This window comes from Halictus rubicundus, chromosome 1 (genome assembly GCF_050948215.1).
Source record: "Halictus rubicundus isolate RS-2024b chromosome 1, iyHalRubi1_principal, whole genome shotgun sequence".
Taxonomy (NCBI): Eukaryota; Metazoa; Arthropoda; class Insecta; order Hymenoptera; family Halictidae; genus Halictus; species Halictus rubicundus.
Genome location: NC_135149.1, coordinates 29353110 through 29373751, shown reverse-complemented (window position 1 = coordinate 29373751; position 20642 = coordinate 29353110). Strand labels below are relative to the sequence as shown.

The 20642-nt window shown below is 41.9% G+C and overlaps 1 protein-coding gene across 2 annotated transcripts in view; it reads left to right on the top strand.

Annotated features, from left to right (window-relative positions):
• Positions 1 to 2549: 2549 nt before the first annotated feature.
• LOC143361503 (uncharacterized) overlaps positions 2550 to 20642 on the top strand; it is a 53424-nt gene continuing 35331 nt past the window's right edge. For both annotated transcript variants that reach the window (XM_076801083.1, XM_076800999.1), the window contains exons 1-2: positions 2550 to 2687; positions 19864 to 20574. In XM_076801083.1, coding sequence (XP_076657198.1) covers positions 20271 to 20574 — 304 coding nt within the window. In that variant the 5' untranslated portion in view covers positions 2550 to 2687; positions 19864 to 20270. The remainder of the gene's footprint in view (positions 2688 to 19863; positions 20575 to 20642) is intronic.

The window sequence follows — 20642 nt, the reverse complement described above, 5'->3', positions numbered from 1 at the left end:
TCCGATACTATTTTCCACAGTCCTACAAAATAAGTCTCACTATTTTCAATATTTTCCAAATAAAACACTGCTTTAAATAGTATTTCAAAAACTTTGTCTACTAAATATAATAATTTATTTGCATGATTATAGTTATGCTTTGAAAATGAGATAAACTATTTACTATTTTCTATTTCAAATTCTATTTCGCCCAGCACTGTTTAGAATGAAGGTATTCAGATGAATAATTAGGTTTAGAATGAAGGTGCGTAAATGAAGAATTTATTTTTTGAAATCAAGTTGTCTAGACGAATAATTTATTTGTGGGATTAAGAAGAAAGTGCGTAGAAAAAGAATGTACTGGGAGTTTTAGAATGAAACTATCTAGGAAAAGAATTTATTTGGAGGATTGGCGGTTATTGGAAAGTTTTTTAATGAAGCTCGTTAGGATAATTTTTGGCTGGCAGATTCGGTGGAAAAATAGCAGCGATTAACGGCCGCAGCGGCGCAGAGAATTGAAAGAGAAATTCTTAATATATTTCGACCGTTGAACGGTGGGGATCGATTATTCGGTTCACGTGATATTTATTTATCACGCGTGGAATATAATTCGGATAATGGGTCGGCCGATGAGCTGCTGAAGCAGACAAATGCCAGCCGCATTGAACTACTGGCACGGAACGGTATTCTGCTGTTTTTTTCTTTTCATCAGGATGCGCAGGAATTAACGCGGTTTCGCTCTCTGTGTCTCCGCGGAACGCGGTATTCGCCGAAACGATTGATCAACATTTTCGTTCGCCGATTCTTTCGTACCGTTTGCGTCTGTAATATTAATATATTCCTGCCGGCCGGGCAGGAAAAATCATCGATTGCGCATTTCCATACGCGGTCATTCATGTTATAAAGAAAGTAATTGCAATTCCGGACTCGATGAACAAGATATTCCCGCCTGATTTAATGATGCGTCTTCACTGCTCCCAAATTTGATTATTACAAAACACTACACAATTTCAAACAAAATTAATCGGCACTCGGTTCTCATTTCTTTCAACATTCAACGATTTTTATTATTACACTAAAAAATTTCAAGACGGAATTACAGGACAAGGTATTCGTCTCTTTAGTGTTCTCAATTTTTATTATTAATGCATACTGAATAGGCAAACCTGAATGAGAAAATATTCAGCTGCGCTTTAATCCAGTATCCTAGTTCTACTGTGTTTAGTTTTAAAAGAAAATAGCAAAGAAGCGGTGCTGTTAAATTAATTTTGATTAATATTGAAATACGTGTGAATGATTAATATTCACGATGGTACAAAAATACAAGCTAAAAAATTACACACTCAGAAGGTTGGTCCTTACTGTTCTCAATTTTTATTATTAATACACAGCGAACAGTTTCAAGGCAAAACTAAATGACAGAATATTCATCTGTGCTTTAATCCAGTATCCTAATTCCACTGCATTTAGTTTTAAAAGAAAATAGCAAGCAAGCGGTGCTGTTAAATTAATTTTGATAAATATTGAAATACCAGTAAATGATGAATATTCACAATGGTACAAAAATACAAGCTAAAAAATTACACACTCAGAAGGTTGGTCCTTACTGTTCTCAATTTTTATTATTAAAACACAGTGAACAGTTTCAAGGCAAAACTAAATGACAGAATATTCAGCTGTGCTTTAATCCAGTATCCTAGTTTTACTAAATGTAAATTAAAAAAAAAATAACAAGCAATCGGTGCTGTTAAATTAATTTTGATAAATATTGAAATACCAGTGAATGATGAATATTCACGATGGCACACAAATACAAACTAAAAAATTCAACACTCATACACTGTAAAATTAAACACTCATACTGCTCACTCCATTATATCCTTAAGGGTTGAAAAGCAGTAATCCACAAGACCTCCCGAAAAATATTTTTAAAAATCATCAAAAATCACTTAAAAAATCCTCCCACTCTCTCCCCACAACCCTTAAATATCTCAGGTCAAAATCCATCAGAAAAATCGTCCCGCAAACCCCCTCCAAGCAGCGCAAAAAAAAATCCGATCGCTAAATCAAAAATTCCACCGTCCTCGCGGCGAAGCAGCAACAATCGTTCGCGCGCTTTCGTTTAAAAAAGGGTTGAACGAGGGATGAAATTCGGGTGGTTGAGGGGCGTAGGGGTGGCCGGTTGGCGGGCTCACGGCCATAATAATAATTTTTACAAGCCCGCGTGTAATCAAGGCTGCGTGTTACACATGTTCCGTCGGTGGCCGCCCCTCTCTAGTCTCTCCCCGTGCTCGCCCCGTCGTCGACGTTGTAGGGGCGGCCTGGGCACGTGGTAGGGGTGGTTTCCCGGCGGTAGGGGTTGCCCGGCATCGTCGGAGGGGATCGAGTTCCAGTTCCAGTGGGGCGGTCGCGCTCGTTAGAGTGAAACGCACTTCGTCGACGGAGCGAGAGGATCGTCGATGGTCCGGGGGTTGGTCGGGGGTGTCTTTCCTGCGAACGGTGGGGATTCGAGGGGGTGGGGCGCGGGCGGGGGAGGGGGCGGCGGTGTAGTGTTCACGCGGCACGGTTGCTGGTGGTGCTGTGCTGTTGTTGCTGCTTCTGCTCGTGCCCCGGTACCGTTCTCCTCGTGTATTGTTGTCCAATCGAGCGTACCGTCGAACGAACCGGTTCTCCTCTCGAAGCACGCGCGCGCTGTCCGCACACGCATGGTACGCTCCGAAAAACTTTTTCCTTTCTTTTTTTCTCTCCGATTCCGCTCGGTACGGTCCGCTCCGCTCTGCTCCGCTCCGCTCTGCTCCGCGCTCGGCCACGCACGACGGCCAAGCGACACGTGCTCCCATCGGCCGCCTCTTGTTGCTGCTGATCACTGTATCGTTGTTGTTGTTGTTTGTTTTTATTGTTGTTGTTCTTGTTGTTGTTATTGTTGCTGTTCCTGCACATTTTTACTCTCGCGTCCTCCTGTGAGCCTGGATATGCGAGAGAACCGGATGGAAAAATCGAGACGATGCCTCGCAATCGGCCGTTCTCGATTAATCGACGCGAGAAAAGGAGAAACGAGGGTGATACCTGAGGCGCATCAGGGGTTGTTAAAGGGTACAGTGTTTGGTTCGATGCAGGAATGACACGGATCACGATTTCGGGAGGGTATTGTGTGCATTTTTGTGATTTGCTCGTCCTCGGAGTAGGGGTTTCGGTGTGGATCGGTTTGGATCGAGGAGGTCGAGTGATTAGGTTGTTCGTTCTTGATGCAGATTTTTCTGAAGGGTCTCGTAGGAAAGGGTGAGGTTCGGGCGAGGATTCGATGAAGCGTGCAGGGGTGGGTCTAGGTCTTTGATGATTGGACTGGCGGATTTTATGCATTTACGACGGAAATTAGTAGGCGTTGAGTGGCAAAAATATTGGGAAAGTTTAAACATACTATTATTTTCAATCTGCTGAACATGGTAAGAAAGAAATTAAGTTTCCAATTCACTTGAGTTCCGTGCAGTTCAGGCAAAAATATTTTTTTTTTCGCATAAAGATCCGCAGTCTATTACTGGACGATTAACACTTATATAGTGCTAGTATTTAATCATCTATACTAGATGATTAACACTTGAAATGTAGGAAATGTTTAGGCTGGTCTGTGAGGTTCTGTTGATGCAGAGATTGTATAAAAATTGTGAAATGATTAGTCCATTTGGAATATGTACTTGAAACTCGGATAATTATAGTAAATGGAATACATATCTTTATGGATTTGTTGAAGGATGAAGAGATTCTGTCAAAAATATTAAACATTACCTGCGACTTCAAGGTACTCTAAACAAGGTTCAAGGTTCCTAAAAGGTGTGCCTTTCAGTGAATTTTATGACAACAATCGGCACTCTAATCCATAAACAAATATACACATTCAACAACTTCCATCGAAAGCATCCTTACAGTTGCACAAATTCTAACAGAAAAAAATGTTCTCTACTTTCAAACCGACCGGAAGCCCATAAATAGGATCTTTGACATACTATTTTGAGTAGGCTACATTCTAAAGAAGTTCCGAAATATTTTATTAAATAACAGTCTACAACTAGGCTGCGTTCCAAAGAAGTTCCGAAATTTTATATTAAATAACAGCCCCAAGAGAAATTATGCTTCAGTTCGTAATTTAAATTGCAACTGTGATTATGAAATGCTTACCAATGCATCCTAGATTTTTTAATATTGCGAAACGGGCATAAGTAATCTGTTAAAACTCAGAATTCCAAATCCTAGATTTTTTAATATTCCCAAACAGTCATAAGTAAACTGTTAAAACTCAGAATTCCAAATCCCAGATTTTTTAATATTGCGAAACAGTCATAAGTAATCTTTTAAAACTCAGAATTCCAAATCCTAGATTTTTTAATATTCCCAAACAGTCATAAGTAAACTGTTAAAACTCAGATTTCCAAATCCCAGATTTTTCAATATTCCCAAACAGTTATAAGTAATCTGTCAAAACTCAAGATTCCAAATCCTAGATTTTTCAATATTCCCAAACACCCTAAGAAATCTGTTAAAACTCAGAATTCCAAATCCTAGATTTTTCAATATTCCGAAACAATCCTAAGAAATCTGTTAAAACTCAGAATTCCAAATCCTAGATTTTTCAATATTCCCAAACAATCCTAAGAAATCTGTTAAAACTCAAAATTCCAAATCCCATATTTTTCAATATTCCCAAACACCCTAAGAAATCTGTCAAAACTCAGAATTCCAAATCCTAGATTTTTTAATATTGCAAAACAGTCATAAATAATCTGTCAAAACTGAGAATTCCAAATTCTAGATTTTTCAATATTCCCAAACAATCCTAAGAAATCTGTTAAAACTCAAAATTCCAAATCCCATATTTTTCAATATTCCCAAACACCCTAAGAAATCTGTTAAAACTCAGAATTCCAAATCCTAAATTTCTCAATATTCCCAAACAATCCTAAGAAATCTGTTAAAACTCAGAATTCCAAATCCTAAATTTCTCAATATTCCCAAATTAATCCTAAGAAATCTCTTAAACCTCAAAATTCCAAATCCCATATTTTTCAATATCCCCAAACAATCACGAAACCTATTAAATCTCAGTCTTCCAAGTAATTTCAGCAATGCACTCAGGAACTCCCCCAAATGATGTACATCACAATCACCCGAATTTTAATCCAAGAATCAGGACTGGAACAAAGAATTATTAGAATCGCGATCAGTCGCGATTGTCAGGGGAATGATCCGGCCGGTGGTCAGACAAGCGGATTGCTCGTTTTCTTCCCTGTAGCCTCTGATCCCGGTGTTTTTTCCGGCGCGTTGTTGTCGGGCCGGGTCGGGAACGTCGGCCCGTTTCCGCGGCGATAATCGATCCCCGCGGAATGCGGTTTTTCGATGAATCGAGTCTGCGGGCTCGATCACGCTCCGCGTCGAACCGTTTTGCCGGGGTTCCTTCAGCGACACGTGTTTCGGATTGCGTTTTCATTAGCCTCGTTATTATGCCCACGGCCGGCTCTCGGATCCGAGGGCTGTTTGCGCGATATCGCTCTCGCCTAGATATTTCGAGCGGTTCGGTTCAACGCGCGCGCGCTCGTTCCTCGAAAAGAACGCGGGCACGTGTTCCACAGGTTGATCTCGCGGATCAAAGCGACAACGTGCGCTCGCCGGGAACGTATCGATCGATCGACACCGGCTGCTGAATGGGGTGAGGGCAGGGAGGGGAGGGGCGGGGAGGGAGGGGAGAACTGTTTTGCGAACGTATTAAATTCAATGAAATTACGACGCCGTTGAATATTATTCTTCTGTCGGTGTTCCACGACTCGCGCTCGTTATCGGCCGCGAATTTATCCGAATGTTTACGCCGGATAATGACCGCACGAGGATTTTCCCCCGGTTTCGAAGTTTTCTCTGGCTCTCTCTCTCTCTTTTTTCTCTCTCGGACGCGCGCGCAAGCGTTCCCCTGTGGCGTTTTAAATATTGGTATGCGACCGACACCGGAAAAATGGGGACGAGTGCGCGGCTCGAGCGAGGAGCGGTTTACCGAGGTCATGATGCTCATTAAAAACTGATTCTCGCTAATGAAGCACGGACACGGGCCGCGGACCCGGCGCCGATCATTAATCGATGCCGAAACCATTAATTAGTGTCACTCGTCCCCTTGTCCGGGGGCTGTTTTGTGTTGATCGAGCGATCCTCATTCACTGGGAAATCGATGTAATCGCCCGGCCGTTGTCACCCCGGCGCTCATCAAATACTAACTATTCCGGCTGTCCCTCGATTTCTAATGCTCCTTTTTTTATTCTTTTTAGTACTAATTGCGAACCTCTCGCGAACAGTAGATGAACTGAACTGTGAGGTACTTTTAACGGTTTTGATCCTGCAGGAATTATTTGCAACGGAAGATAATTGGTACGAAATTTTCTTGTTCACTTTCATGGTATTGTTATGAACACGAATGAACGTGAGTTTTTATTTAGTGTTCTGCGAGGTTAAGGATGGGGGGATTTGTTTTTCTGGTAATCGTTATCGAGGGGTTGAAGTCATTTGGAAGAATATCGAACCGAAATATGCGAATCTAAAACATTCGAATCTAATACAGTCACAAAGTATAAGTATCATAGAATAAAGTATAGTTATTTTATTTGCTTTCACCAAACGATCTCTTAGAATCGTAGGAAGAACCAACTTGTTTTTTAACAGAATCGCTATGAACGGGTCAATTATTGTTATCAAACCATGTCAAACTTCTTTGTCAAACATGCGCAAAATAGAAAATAAATAGGGACAAACGGAATTAGTCTAATCAAACAGCTTTCAAAAATTGTAGAAAGAAAAGCAATATGTTGGTACCACACTTTCACAAACAACGTCCAACAAATATTCAATCTAGATTCAAAAACAAACTAGAACAAAAATGTTCATCAATAAAAATTGAGAAGACTGAAGTCAGCCACTCTCGTCGAACAATGTCCTAAAATAGTTTAAAGGAAAAGGATGCTATTTATTAGAAGTTCAATCATCCTCAAACTATGTCCAACAAAAAAGACCTAATTCAATCAAGGTTTCCATAAAACATGAATGGAATAAAAATCGGATGAAATAGACTGAAAAGGGAGGGATTAGTCAAAGTAACCTAAAATTTTCAAAATACAGATCATTACTATTAACAGTTCAATCTTCCTCAAACCACGTCCAACAAAAAAGATTTATCTCAATCAAGGTTTCCCTTAAACATGAACGGAATAAAAATCGGATGAAATAGACTGAAAAGGAAGGGATTAGACAAAGAAACCTAAAATTTTCAAAATAAAGATTGTCACCATTAGCAGTTCAATCTTTCTCAAACCATGTCCAACAAAAAAGGCTTATGTCAATCAAGAGTCCCATGAAACATAAATGGAATAGAAATCGGATAAAATAGACAGAAAAGGAGGGGATTAGTGAAAGAAACCTAAAATTTTAAAAATAAACATTGTCACTATTAACAGTTCAATCTTCCTCAAACAATGTCCAACACAAAAGACTTATTTCAATCAAGAGTCACACGCATGAAATATAAATCGGATGAAATAGACTGAAAAGTAAGGGATTATAGTCAAAGAAACCTAAAATTTTCAAAATAAAAGTGATCACTATTAACAGTTCAATCTTCTTCAAACTGTGTCCAACAAAAAAGACTTGTTTCAATCAAGGTTTCCATAAAACATGAATGGAATAGAAAGCAGATCAAATAGCCTGAAAAGGAATGGATTAGTCAAAGAAACCTAAAAATGAAGAGACCTAAAAAGAAAACTAGAAATTACTACTATTAACAGTTCAAACTTCCTCAAACCATGTCCAACAAAAAACTAAAAAAAAAAAGAGAATCTAGTCCAATCGACATTCATAAGAAAATCACAAACTAGAAACTAGATAGTACAAGAATTAACTAGTAAATTAACTGTGTTACATTAGCAGAACAAGTAATGGCTCTAGAAATATTGCAAAAAGATACACATTAAAGATTCGCGTACAAGTTAGATTCACATTATGTACAGACCGTATATCGCAGCGACAACAATGGGACGACGAACGTTGTACGTCGATCGATTGAATCGTCTCGAAAAATCGAATAGACTCGACGGGGGGAGGTGGTGGGGTGAGGGGCGAGGGGGTAGGGGCGGTTTCGAAAAGAAATCGAGCGGGAATATTCCGCGGTTCGGTGTTCACGCGGTGATCGGAGCGTGACGAGCGGTAATTGAATGTAGGTATGGCATTTGCATTGACAAGCTCCAGCAGAGATAATTCGAATCTCGTCGAACGCAACGGTCCACACGGGCGTTAGGTCGTTTGTCAATACGACGACGGCCGTCCAGTTTCCACGTTTCGAGCGTATCGCTGTTTGTCACCGTCTCGTCGACGATCGTTCGCCGCTGAATACCGGTACTTCTGCTGCCCCCGCGATTCATTCCGCGGACCTCGTTGCTGTTATTCAAATAAGCGACAGATTGGAGGGGCGCCGCGCCGCGCCTCGCCGCGCCGCGGCGCCAAACCCTCTGTTTCCTGCGTTTTCGTTTGCGTTTCGCTGACCCAACGTCGACCGACGTCACCGTCCCAACTCGCCAGCGTTTTATTCTTAAATTCCGAATTGCCGTCCGACCATTTCCGAACGATCCACAAACCAACCGAGCATTGATTCTCATTCGCGGAATCAACCCCGTTCCCCATCGGCCCCCCTCCTGCAAAAATCCACCAATCAAAAATCGACCAACAATTTTTCTTCTCGATATACACATTTAGGGAATACTAGATTCTTTAGGACTCCACGGTAATCGAATCCTAACTGCATTACCATTTTTTCTGCGCACCGTAAATTCAATATTTCAAACAGAAGGCGCTAATCATATTTCCACGGAAGGTCTAGAGATCAGAATAATTATTGCACTGGTGCTGCGTAAAATAATGGCACTCCGACAAAATTACAGTTAAAATTGTCTATTTTACTTTCCATGTACTGTTCCATGAAATCCCCGTCGTACATATTGATAAATTACACTATATTTATCGTATGGGCACTTGAAGGCGACTTCAAAATTCGTGCGTACTTAAAACTCACAGAGTCGATTGAACGTTAACAGGGCGAACAGTATAGTTCTTATTTTTTATTCATATTATACACCGAACTCTTCTAAAATTCTTGCAATATTAAAAATTGCCTAAAATTAAAAAGAAAGAGTGTCTTGTAACCATACTATCCGCATTAAAAATCCGTACGATTTTAAAAATATTACATAATATTGAGCAATACACTCGGAATTATTTAAAAATCCGTATTCCTGCACAATTAACCCTTAGCACTCGAGTGGTGACTCTGAAGCACCACTAAAAATTGTTGTGGCAATATTTCAAAGAAATTACAAAAAATATTACAAAATTTGTATTTAATAGATTGCTAAACATTTAAATATTACATGTGGAAATCGGATCAGTTTCGTATGAATAAAATGAAAATATTCTAAGACGGAAGAAGAATTTAGTTTTAGAATGAAAATAGTCTGTCTTGGTACTTAAAAATCACAGAGTATTGAACGCTATCAGGGCAAACAGTATCGTTCTTATTTTTCATTTAAATTATACACCCAGTTCTCTAAAAATTCCTAGATCATTAAAAATTGCATAAAATTAAAAGGACAGAGTGTCTTCCAATCAAACGTTCGATTTTGAAAATATTATACAAAATTGCGGAATTATATAAAAATCCTTATTCCTGCGCAATTAAAATTAGCAGGAATATGATCGTCATAAGGATGGAGTGTCTTCCCTGTCTTTGTACTTAAAAATCACAGATCATTGAACACTATCAGGGCCAACACTATCGTTCTTATTTTTCATTTAAATTATACACCCAGTTCTCTCAAAATTCCTGGATCATTCAAAATTGCATAAAATTAAAAGGACAGAGTGTCTTCCAATCAAACCTACGATTTCAAAAATATTCCACAAAATTGAGCAATACACTCGGAATTCAAACAACGTATTGAACACCATAACGAGTATTGAACACTATCAGGGCCAACAGTATCGTTCTTATTTTTCATTTAAATTATACACCCAATTCTCTCAAAATTCCTGGATCATTAAAAATTGCATAAAATTAAAAGGACAGAGTGTCTTCCAATCAAACCTACGATTTCAAAAATATTCCACAAAATTGAGCAATACACTCGGAATTCAAACAACGTATTGAACACCATAACGAGTATTGAACACTATCAGGGCCAACAGTATCGTTCTTATTTTTCATTTAAATTATACACCCAATTCTCTCAAAATTCCTGGATCATTAAAAATTGCATAAAATTAAAAGGACAGAGTGTCTTCCAATCAAACCTACGATTTCAAAAATATTCCACAAAATTGAGCAATACACTCGGAATTCAAACAACGTATTGAACACCATAACGAGTATTGAACACTATCAGGGCCAACACTATCGTTCTTATTTTTCATTGAAACTATACACCCAATTCTCTCAAAATTCCTACATCATTAAAAATTGCATAAAATTAAATGGACAGAGTGTCTTCCAATCAAACGTTCGATTTTGAAAATATTATACAAAATTGCGGAATTATATAAAAATCCTTATTCCTGCGCAATTAAAATTAGCAGGAATATGATCGTCATAAGGATGGAGTGTCTTCCGTGTCTTGGTTCGCATGAGTTCTGTTTGACGAGCGCGTAGGCAGGTGAAGTCAATGGGACGGCTCTACGCGCTGTTTCCGCTGTTATCTCCCGGCGCGATCGGATAATCAGGATCGTTGATTGGCGGACGAACAAAGTGCTCGTTGAGCCCCCGTGGTTCGGCCCCGTGCTATCTTCCAGCATGGCGTCGGGTTCCTTCCAAGTGTCCTCTTCGATTCTTTCGTCCGGTGCGGCGATTGAAGCCTGCCTGTACACCGGCGCACGCTACAATAGAGCTTCACTTTCGAAAATCAAACAAGAGAGAGAGCCGATTCCGGCGCATCCTCGCGCAGCTGCACTGTTTGTACGAACGTGCAAACAATGGAACTACCCATTTCCTGTGCGAATATATCCTGACGATAGCCGGCCGGTCGCGGACTTGCCGGCGGGCAAACACGCTAGATGACGCGGGGATTTCTGGTCGGAAGATCGATACACCGATCTTCCATATTTCTTGCTGCGGATCGCTCCGAACCGATTCGTAATTAATCTTCCGCCATCGAGAGTTTCTAGACGGTTTTCCCCATTTTTCGATTGCTCTGGAGAAAATGTGACAAGTGTGGCTTTGTTCTACGATTTTTGATCGGAGGATTCGTTGGATCTTCACGTCCCTTGATCTCTCGATCACCTCTGAATTCAGTGCTGGATATCGAGTAGTCATTTTTCTTCGGATTTAATGGCGGAGGAAATTATTTTGATGGGAGAATTATTTCATTCGTGATGTCCCGTTTTTTTCTTTCTTGATCTATTGATCAGTGAGAGGCTCTGAATAATTGTTTTATTGTGAAGATATCAAGTGGTATATATTTTCTCCTGGTGTGTTTTATTATGAGAAATAATCCGATTTTTGTGCAAATATACAAGCTGGGTTAAAGTAATATTTTATTAATTTATATAAGCGGGGGAGGGGTTGAGTAGAAATTTATTTCTTGCATTATTAGATCGCATCAGCGCGATCGTGTCGGAGAGAATAGTATTTATTTGATTATATTTTATAGATTCACGAGTGGTATAAATTCGTAATGTTTGCAGGCGAATAATTAATTGGAATTAATCTAGTAACGAATAAACTGTAAATTGAACACGTTTATAATATGTTTGATCGCGTATGTATCAAACACAGTAATGTAGTTAATGAAGTTTTAGATTTCCGTCTACTTTCGAGTCTAACAGATCTCCCGAGTCACTGATTAATTTCAGTCTTAATGGAATCTGATCAATCAGATTAATCAGTCTGATTAATTTTAGTCTTTAACTTCATTTTTGTACGAAATATATATTTACAACAACCTGCATAAATAATCTGACAGAACAAAATGGGGTGAAAAGCTTCATTCACCCAAGCTTTAGAAGTCAATCAGTTTAATTCCACAAAACAAATTTAAAACATTCTGCACATTTTTTGAAGTATATCAGAAGCTTCAGACATTAACACTATATTTACGGAGCACTAAAACTGACTATTTTGCATTACTGCGTAAAAATAACAAGAACCTGCTACCCACATTTTTAGCAATATTTTTACAATAATGTATACCCAAAGAAATAGATTTGCTAAATCATTTCTCATGTATGCATCGTTGGAATCTTAATAATTTTAAATTAAAAATATTAGAACCCGTCATTTTGACGGGTTCCGTAAATCTAGTGTTAATACTAACAGCTACAGTGGATCATCATGGCAAATACAAATGTCCTGCATCGGTTGCAACAAATAGAAGGTACTGCAACAATGTGATAAAGAATTTTCAACTAGTCCTCTATTTCCCGTAATCGACGCAGAAAATGTTTCCACGAAGATCCATACTGAAATTTATAAAAATTGAATATTTAAAGTATTAGATACACCCATCTATGGTTCCAGAAATTTTTCTGACATAAATATAAATTCTGTACAAGCTCGACGCAAAAAATTCAAAAAGTATTAGATACACCCTTCTATGGTTCCACAAATTTGTCTGACGTAAATATAAATTATGTACAAGCTCGACGCAAAAAATTCAAAAAGTATTAGATACACCCTTCTATGGTTGCACAAAATTTTCTGACGTAAATACAAATTCCGTACAAGCTGGACGCAAAAAATTCAAAAAGTATTAGATACACCCTTCTATGGTTCCACAAATTTTTCTGACATAAATATAAATTTTGTACAAGCTCGACGCAAAAAATTCAAAAAGTATTAGATACACCCTTCTATGGTTGCACAAATTTTTCTGATATAAATATAAATTCTGTACAAGCTCGACGCAAAAAATTCAAAAAGTATTAGATACACCCTTCTATGGTTCCACAAAATTTTCTGACATAAATATAAATTCTGTACAAGCTCGCTGGAAAAAATTCAAAAAGTATTGGATACACCCTTCTATGGTTCCTCAAATTTTTCTGACATAAATATAAATTCTGTACAAGCTCGACGCAAAAAATTCAAAAAGTATTAGATACACCCTTCTATGGTTCCACAAATTTGTCTGACGTAAATATAAATTATGTACAAGCTCGACGCAAAAAATTCAAAAAGTATTAGATACACCCTTCTATGGTTGCACAAAATTTTCTGACGTAAATACAAATTCCGTACAAGCTGGACGCAAAAAATTCAAAAAGTATTAGATACACCCTACTATGGTTCCACAAATTTTTCTGACATAAATATAAATTTTGTACAAGCTCGATGCAAAAAATTCAAAAAGTATTAGATACACCCTTCTATGGTTGCACAAAATTTTCTGACGTAAATACAAATTCCGTACAAGCTGGACGCAAAAAATTCAAAAAGTATTAGATACACCCTACTATGGTTCCACAAATTTTTCTGACATAAATATAAATTTTGTACAAGCTCGATGCAAAAAATTCAAAAAGTATTAGATACACCCTTCTATGGTTCCACAAATTTGTCTGACGTAAATATAAATTATGTACAAGCTCGACGCAAAAAATTCAAAAAGTATTAGATACACCCTTCTATGGTTGCACAAAATTTTCTGACGTAAATACAAATTCCGTACAAGCTGGACGCAAAAAATTCAAAAAGTATTGGATACACCCTTCTATGGTTGCACAAATTTTTCTGACATAAATATAAATTCAGTACAAGCTGGACGCAAAAAATTCAAAAATTTCTGAATCTCCCTTCAAATTCCACGCACCATAAATTTCACAAAATTCGACCACCAAAACCTGAAGCTCGCAACGTCCTCGAGAAGATCGTTTGATCTAACCATCTCCGTCCGCCAGGAAAAATCGTTCTCCCGATCGATCTCGGACCACCGAACGATCCATGTCGGGTCGTTCCTCGAACCCCGTGGATCACGCCGTGCGTCGATGGTGGATCGGTTGGGAATCGTCTGTGAAACGTTCGTCGGCGGCAAACAGCGTGGACAATGCCGGTCGGCGGCGTCTCCTCATTAACTTTCGGCGCGTCGGGCGGCTAATTAAACATAACTCGTTGCGAGTCGTCCGCCGCGAGTTTCGGGGGTTCGGCGAGGCTGGTCCAAGTCGAAGGAAAAAACTGTGGCTGGGCCGGTGAATCGCGTTCGATAGATCGATCGAACCGAAACCCTCCCACCGTCGGACGCACGCGAGCCACACCGCAAAAGGGTCGACCCGATGGGGATGCGGAGAGAGAGAGAGAGAGAGAGAGAGAGAGAGAGAGAGAGAGAGAGAGAGAGAGAGAGAGAGAGAGGGAGAAAGCGAACACGGTCGCGGGAGGGAGAGAGGGAAAGAGAGAGGGTTAGGGGTCCGGTGGGAGATAAAGCGATAAAGAGCAACGGTGGCGAGAGAGAAAGAGGGCCAGCCGAGCCGAGAATGAGGGACGAAAAGAGAGACGACCCGACCCGGCCCGGCCGACGAGACGAGGAGAGCAAGACACCGTGCTGAAGAGGGACAGAAGGAGAGAGAAAGGAGTGGGGTGGCGGCGGGGTGTGAGAGAGGAACCAGGAAAGGGGAAAGGGATGCTGCGTGTGTTGGCATGGACCAGTGCGTCAACGGCTGTTGCCTCACACGAACCGCCGAAATTATAGTTAGTGGCCCCCAACGGGTACACCGAGATACGGCTTGCGACTACCAAAACACGTCCCGGACTGTCTACCCGGAAACTGATTTTCCTCCGGTCTCCAGAGGGACCCCTCGACTTTCACGAAACGATCGCGCGGAAACCAGTGTCGTCCTCGTCGTCATCGTCATTCCACCGCTCCACACTCTCCTCTTCGACCGGTGTCGAGAAGTTGCCCCGAGGAAACAGTGAAATCCCCATTCGCGATGGAGGATCGGTCATCGAGCGGTCATCGCGCGACGTGGATCGTTCGTTTCAGTGGGTGGTTCGAATAGAATTCGAATAGAGTGGTCACGCCGGGAGGATCGTGTGTGAAGACAGTGTCACGTTAGAGTCCGTCGGTGAGCGCAGTGAGAGTGTGTCCCCTCCTCGCCCCCACCCTCCGCGGAAGCGTGAAGATTGATAGAGGAATGATCGATCGGTGAAAGAATCCGCGGGCGAAGAAGGAAGACTGTCGAATCGCGAGGACCAAGGGTTACGGGTTAGATTGACGATCGGGGCTCGATGATTTTGCGATACGTGGCCCACGGTGTGCAGTGCGACTGATCGAGCGATCGGTGTTTCCGGGAACGACGGGTGCGTGCGTTTCCTCCGGAAGTGCGGACACGGCCACGGCCCGGTAAGAGATTTGAATGCGAAGTTAGGCGGGAATCTTAGCTCTGTCGCGCGACGCTACGCGTTCTTTAACCCTGGAGATACTTCCGACGCGTGTGCTCTTCGTCTTTCGATCTTCTGGCGATCGTCAGATTCGGTCGCGGTCGGCGAGCCGATCGACACACGATGGTCCTGATTGTGACGTCAGAGAATACGGGGATATTTATGGTGGAAAATGTGACAAACCTTCGGATGGTTAGTTCTTCATCGTTGGAGACCTCGGTCCCGAAGACCCTAAAAGAACGTTCTTGCTGAAGAATTCAGTTCTTCGACAGTTCAATGTGATTGTTGGCTGAGCAATTTTTATTTATTTTGCTAAACAGTTTTCGGTAGCAGGGACTCTTGGTCAGTGGTTAGGTTTTTGGGGTAGTCTGTGGTAATGCATTTCAAGTACTACTGGCGGAAATTCTCAGACAATATTCTCCTTCAACAATGGTCTGTCTACCTTAGTAGTAGATTAAATAATTAAAATTGCAGAGAAAATTTTATTGAATGTTACGAGCCTTGAAATTTCAAAAACAGGGTGTGAAATACTAGAATCGGGACCTGTGTCAGCAATAGTTTGTCTCTCAAGCCTAGCTACGAAGAACCTGTACAAGGTCAAATTTCAATTCTGTGATATAAACATTCTTGCAAACCCTGAAGACACTGTCGCCATGACGAACCTAGATTGTACAAGCTCAGACCCCTCTTCAATTCTGTACTATAAACGTTCTTACAAACCCTGAAGGCAGTGTCACCACGACGAACCTAGCTTGTACGAGCTCAGATTCCTCTTCAATCCTGTACTGTAAACATTCTCACGAACCCTGAAGACACTATCACCAGAATGAGCCTAACTTGTACGAGCTCAGACTCCTCTTCAACTCACAAGCTCAGACTTCTCTTCTACTCTGTACTAAAAACATTCTTACAAACCCTGAAGACACTGTCACCGCGACGAGCCTAACTTGTAGAAGCTCAGACTCCTCTCCGATCCTGTACTATAAACATTCTTACAAACCTTGAAGACACAGTCACCACGACGAACCTAACTGAATAGCTGTGTCCAAGCTCAAACACCGTTTCAATCCATGAACATTCTTACGAACCCTGAAGAGGCTGTCGTCTCTCCTCAATCCTCTCCTCAATAGTCCATTTTGAGGAATAGAAGAGAGTAGAAAAATGTCAAGAATAGAAGAATATAGAAAAATGTCAGGAATAGAAAAGAGAATTAGTTGAACTTGAAGAGCTCCTTGAAGCTACCCCTTACGACAACGATCATGCCCGTATAAAGTCAGGATCCTGAGTATCGTGAGGCTCTTCAGGGGACGGTTCGTTGCCTAATTTTCTCGGGAACGTCGTTAGAACGATGCGGAAGCGCGTCTTGTTGTGGATAGGTGAAGAACTTGGGATTTCTTCGGGGCCGCGGGTAGGCGTCGGTGCGGGCCGGTGTCCCGGCATTGACAGGACAACGTGGCAGCGTACCACGTGCAGTTTGACACGCGGTTGTACGTGCGTAGGGGCTGGGTATCCGTGGCGGCAGCGTGTGGGGGTTGCCTGCCGGCGGGAGTTCTTTTTCCCCTATTTTTTCCGTCCCCACCACCCGAGGTCGGCCGGTCCAACCCCTCCTGGAACACCACCTGGATCCGGTGTGTCAGCCCCGGTGACGTGCGCAAAAATTACTGAATGAACGGTGACGTCACCCGGGGCCGGCCGCGTGAAAAGTGTGCGAGAGGCGGCGGTTCCTGTCCGTGTCAACCGATCCTCCCTCTCTTTCTCTCTGTCGTTCTCATTCTCGCCGTTTTACACCCTGTCTTTCTCTCCCTTTCTCTGTCGCGCTTTCTCCGGGAGGCGATCAGGCGACGTTCCGTGGCTGTCGCGTCGCCACCGGGCACCATAGATTCGGTTAAAGGACCCCCGGGACCGGATAAAGGCCGCCCCCGTTAAATGGATTAAGGGCCGAGAAAGGGTTGGTCCGAGGAGACTGCCACCGTCGCCTCGAGTCCCCGTCGCTTCCTGGCCAACCCTACCGAGACACGACGATAATCAATTTTTCTTCGCCTCCTGATCCACGCGATTATTCACCGAATCAAAGACAACCCGGGTTAAAGACACCCCTTTCCTCTCCCCCCCCCCCCGCCGAACCCCATTAGCTCTGTCTTTTGATATTACACCGGCACGTGATCGCATGCGGCTGGAGACAGTAATGGGCGATGGATCCACCGGGGATAGGTCTTATCGATTGCTCCTGTTGCTCGCTGGCGAGGGTATTGCCGTTATAGATCACGGTTATGTAGCACCCGGCTAGCAACTGGTGACTAGCGAATTTAACGAATGGGTTCGTTAGAGTCCCCTGCTTCGTTGATTCGCGGAATTCTCTTGGAAGAACCCCGAAGAATCTTTGTCGAATTTTCGATGACTATTTTTGATCCTTGGTGGTCCAGTATGTGTCTGATCGGGAAAGAAGTGTCCTGCGTGCACATCCTCGCTTTGGGGGCACCTTGCGCCGTCGATTGTCGGTGAAATTGATTGCCTAGTACCTGGGTGAAATAACTAGAAGTGACTAGTGACTGGAACTGTGATTTCAACAAATGGAGTTTTGTTAGAATATTGTGCTAAATTTATTCACCGAATTCTTTTAGTATGCATTCGATCAGGAGAGAATTTTACTGCTCACAGTTCACTTTCTGGGTACTGCTTACACTTGAAATTGATTCTCGAGCACCTGGGTTCCATAACTAGAAGTGACTAGTGACTGGAACTGTGATTTCAACAAATGGAGTTTTGTTAGAATATTGTGCTAAATTTATTCACCGAATTCTCTTAGTCTGCATTCGATCAGGAGAGAATTTTACTGCTCACAGTTCACTTTCTGGGTACTGCTTACACTTGAAATTGATTCTCGAGCACCTGGGTGCCATAACTAGAAGTGACTAGTGACTGGAACTGTGATTTCAACAAATGGAGTTTTGTTAGAATATTGTGCTAAATTTATTCACAGAATTCTTTTAGTAATTAACGTCTGCATTCGATCAGGAGAGAATTTTACTCACAGTTCACTTTCTGGGTACTGCTTGCACCTGAGAGTCGACTGTCGATAAAATTGATTCTCTAGCACCTGGGTGGCATAACTAGAAGTGACTAGTGACTGGAACTGTGATTTCAACAAATGGAGTTTTGTTAGAATATTGTGCTAAATTTATTCACAGAATTCTTTTAGTAATTAACGTCTGCATTTGGTCAGGAGGGAATTTTACTCACAGTTCACTTTCTGGGCACTGTTTGTAGCACCTGGGTGGCATAACTAGTGATTGGAACTGTGATTTTAACAAATGGATTTTTGTTGTAGTATTGCGCTAAATTTATTCACAGAATTCTTTTAGTAATTAACGTCTGCATTCGATCAGGAGAGAATTTTACTCACAGTTCACTTTCTGGGTACTGCTTGCACCTGATAGTCGACTGTCGATGAAATTGATTCTCTAGCACCTGGGTGGCATAACTAGTGGCTGAAACTGTGATTTTAACAAATTGAGTTACCACAATATTGTGCTTCGATTTTTACCAGTGTCCTCTTTCCGCAAGCTCCAGAAACCTCTGTTGAATTGTGATCTAGATTCAATCTTTGATCATTTATCCCTGCGTTTGATAAGAGTGAAATTGTTATTAATTGTTCAGACTATTTTCAAGACACCCCCCTTGCATCCAATAGTGGGTCTAGATAGCGATTGTTACTATGATTTTCCCCACTGAATTTGCTAGAAGTTTGTGTTATGTTGATTAACAGGGTCCTCTTTGTAGAACCTGAAAGAATCTCTATTGTATCCCCTGAACAACTGTCTTTAACCCCTTGAGTGACAAGCCCGTGACAGCCACGCATGCAGGGAAATTTTCAAAACCTGAAAATGTTATGAGAAATGTAATCAATGACGTTCCCGTAGCGTTAATACTTTACGTTCTTAACACTAGGTTTACGGAGCACTAAAAGCGACTATTTTGCATTACTTCATAAAAGTAACAAGAACGTGCTACCCACATTTTTAGCAATATTTTTAAAATAATATATACCCAAAGAAATAAATTTGCTAAATAATTTCTCATATACGCATCCTTAGAATCTTAATAATATTGAATTAAAAATATTAGAACCCGTCATTTTGACAGGCCCCGTAAATCTAGCGTTAAAATAGAAAGCTATTTACCGATAATTTCGACTTTCTCGACTTTCGCGGATCCCTTAACACCGGGACCACCATGCCCCTCAAAACGACGGGTTCCAGATTTTGGCTTGTACAATTGGTAAAATGAAAATATTTAAAATCCTATGAAATCTGAATAAAATCCTGTTATTAATATATCATAGAGGAATATACATCAATCTCGTGTCAGAGCTCAGTAGACCCAGTATCAAGGGGTTAATCCCCCGTCGTGAAATTTTGCATTTGCTCAGGAGAGACGTTTGTTGCTTGCAGGTGGTCTCGAAGGTACCTCGCAGCTACGACTCGCGGCTCGATTAAAAATCCCGATGCAATCGTGCTTAGCAAGCTTGAATACCGTCTCCGATCCGAAAAACGAGCGATCGTTCGACACTGAGGCGCCTCCAGGCAAGATTTAACCTAACTTGACCCGGACAACAGGCTCCGAAAATAAGATTGAGGGATCCGAAGGGATTTTGGAGATCCGAGTCGGGATCGAGGAACTCAGGGTCGAGGAAGAGGACCGTCGGAGCTCGCCGAGGGTTCGACCGTCGGCTGGAAGGATGTCGGGCGAGGCTGCCTGACCCAGGACCGTCCGGATCTACTGAGGATACTGCGCGAAAGTCGTTGGAACCGAGTGTGAACCGAATGGAAGGATGTATCTTCCGGCGTTCTGACTGCCTATGGATATATTCGGCCGTTGCAACGGCGGCGGTGGCGGAAGCACGGTATCCGGAAGCGGCGCTGGCTCGGTGAGGGGGTCCAGCAACGAGTCCAGCTGTGGAACGGCTAGCACTGCCAGCGAGAGCGGTGGATCCAGCGGTAGGATGCAGTTGACAGGAGCCTCGGCTCCTGGCACTGCCGCCTCCCCGGAGTCGGGCGTTTCACCTTTGACCGATGCCTACACGAAGATGACCAACGACATCCTGGCGGAGAGGACGCTCGGCGACTTCGTCAGCGAGCATCCCGGTGAACTGGTCCGGACAGGTGAGAATTCCATTTTTCTGACCGAACTGGTAAATCACCCTCTGAATCAGATTTTCTTTCTGAACCCC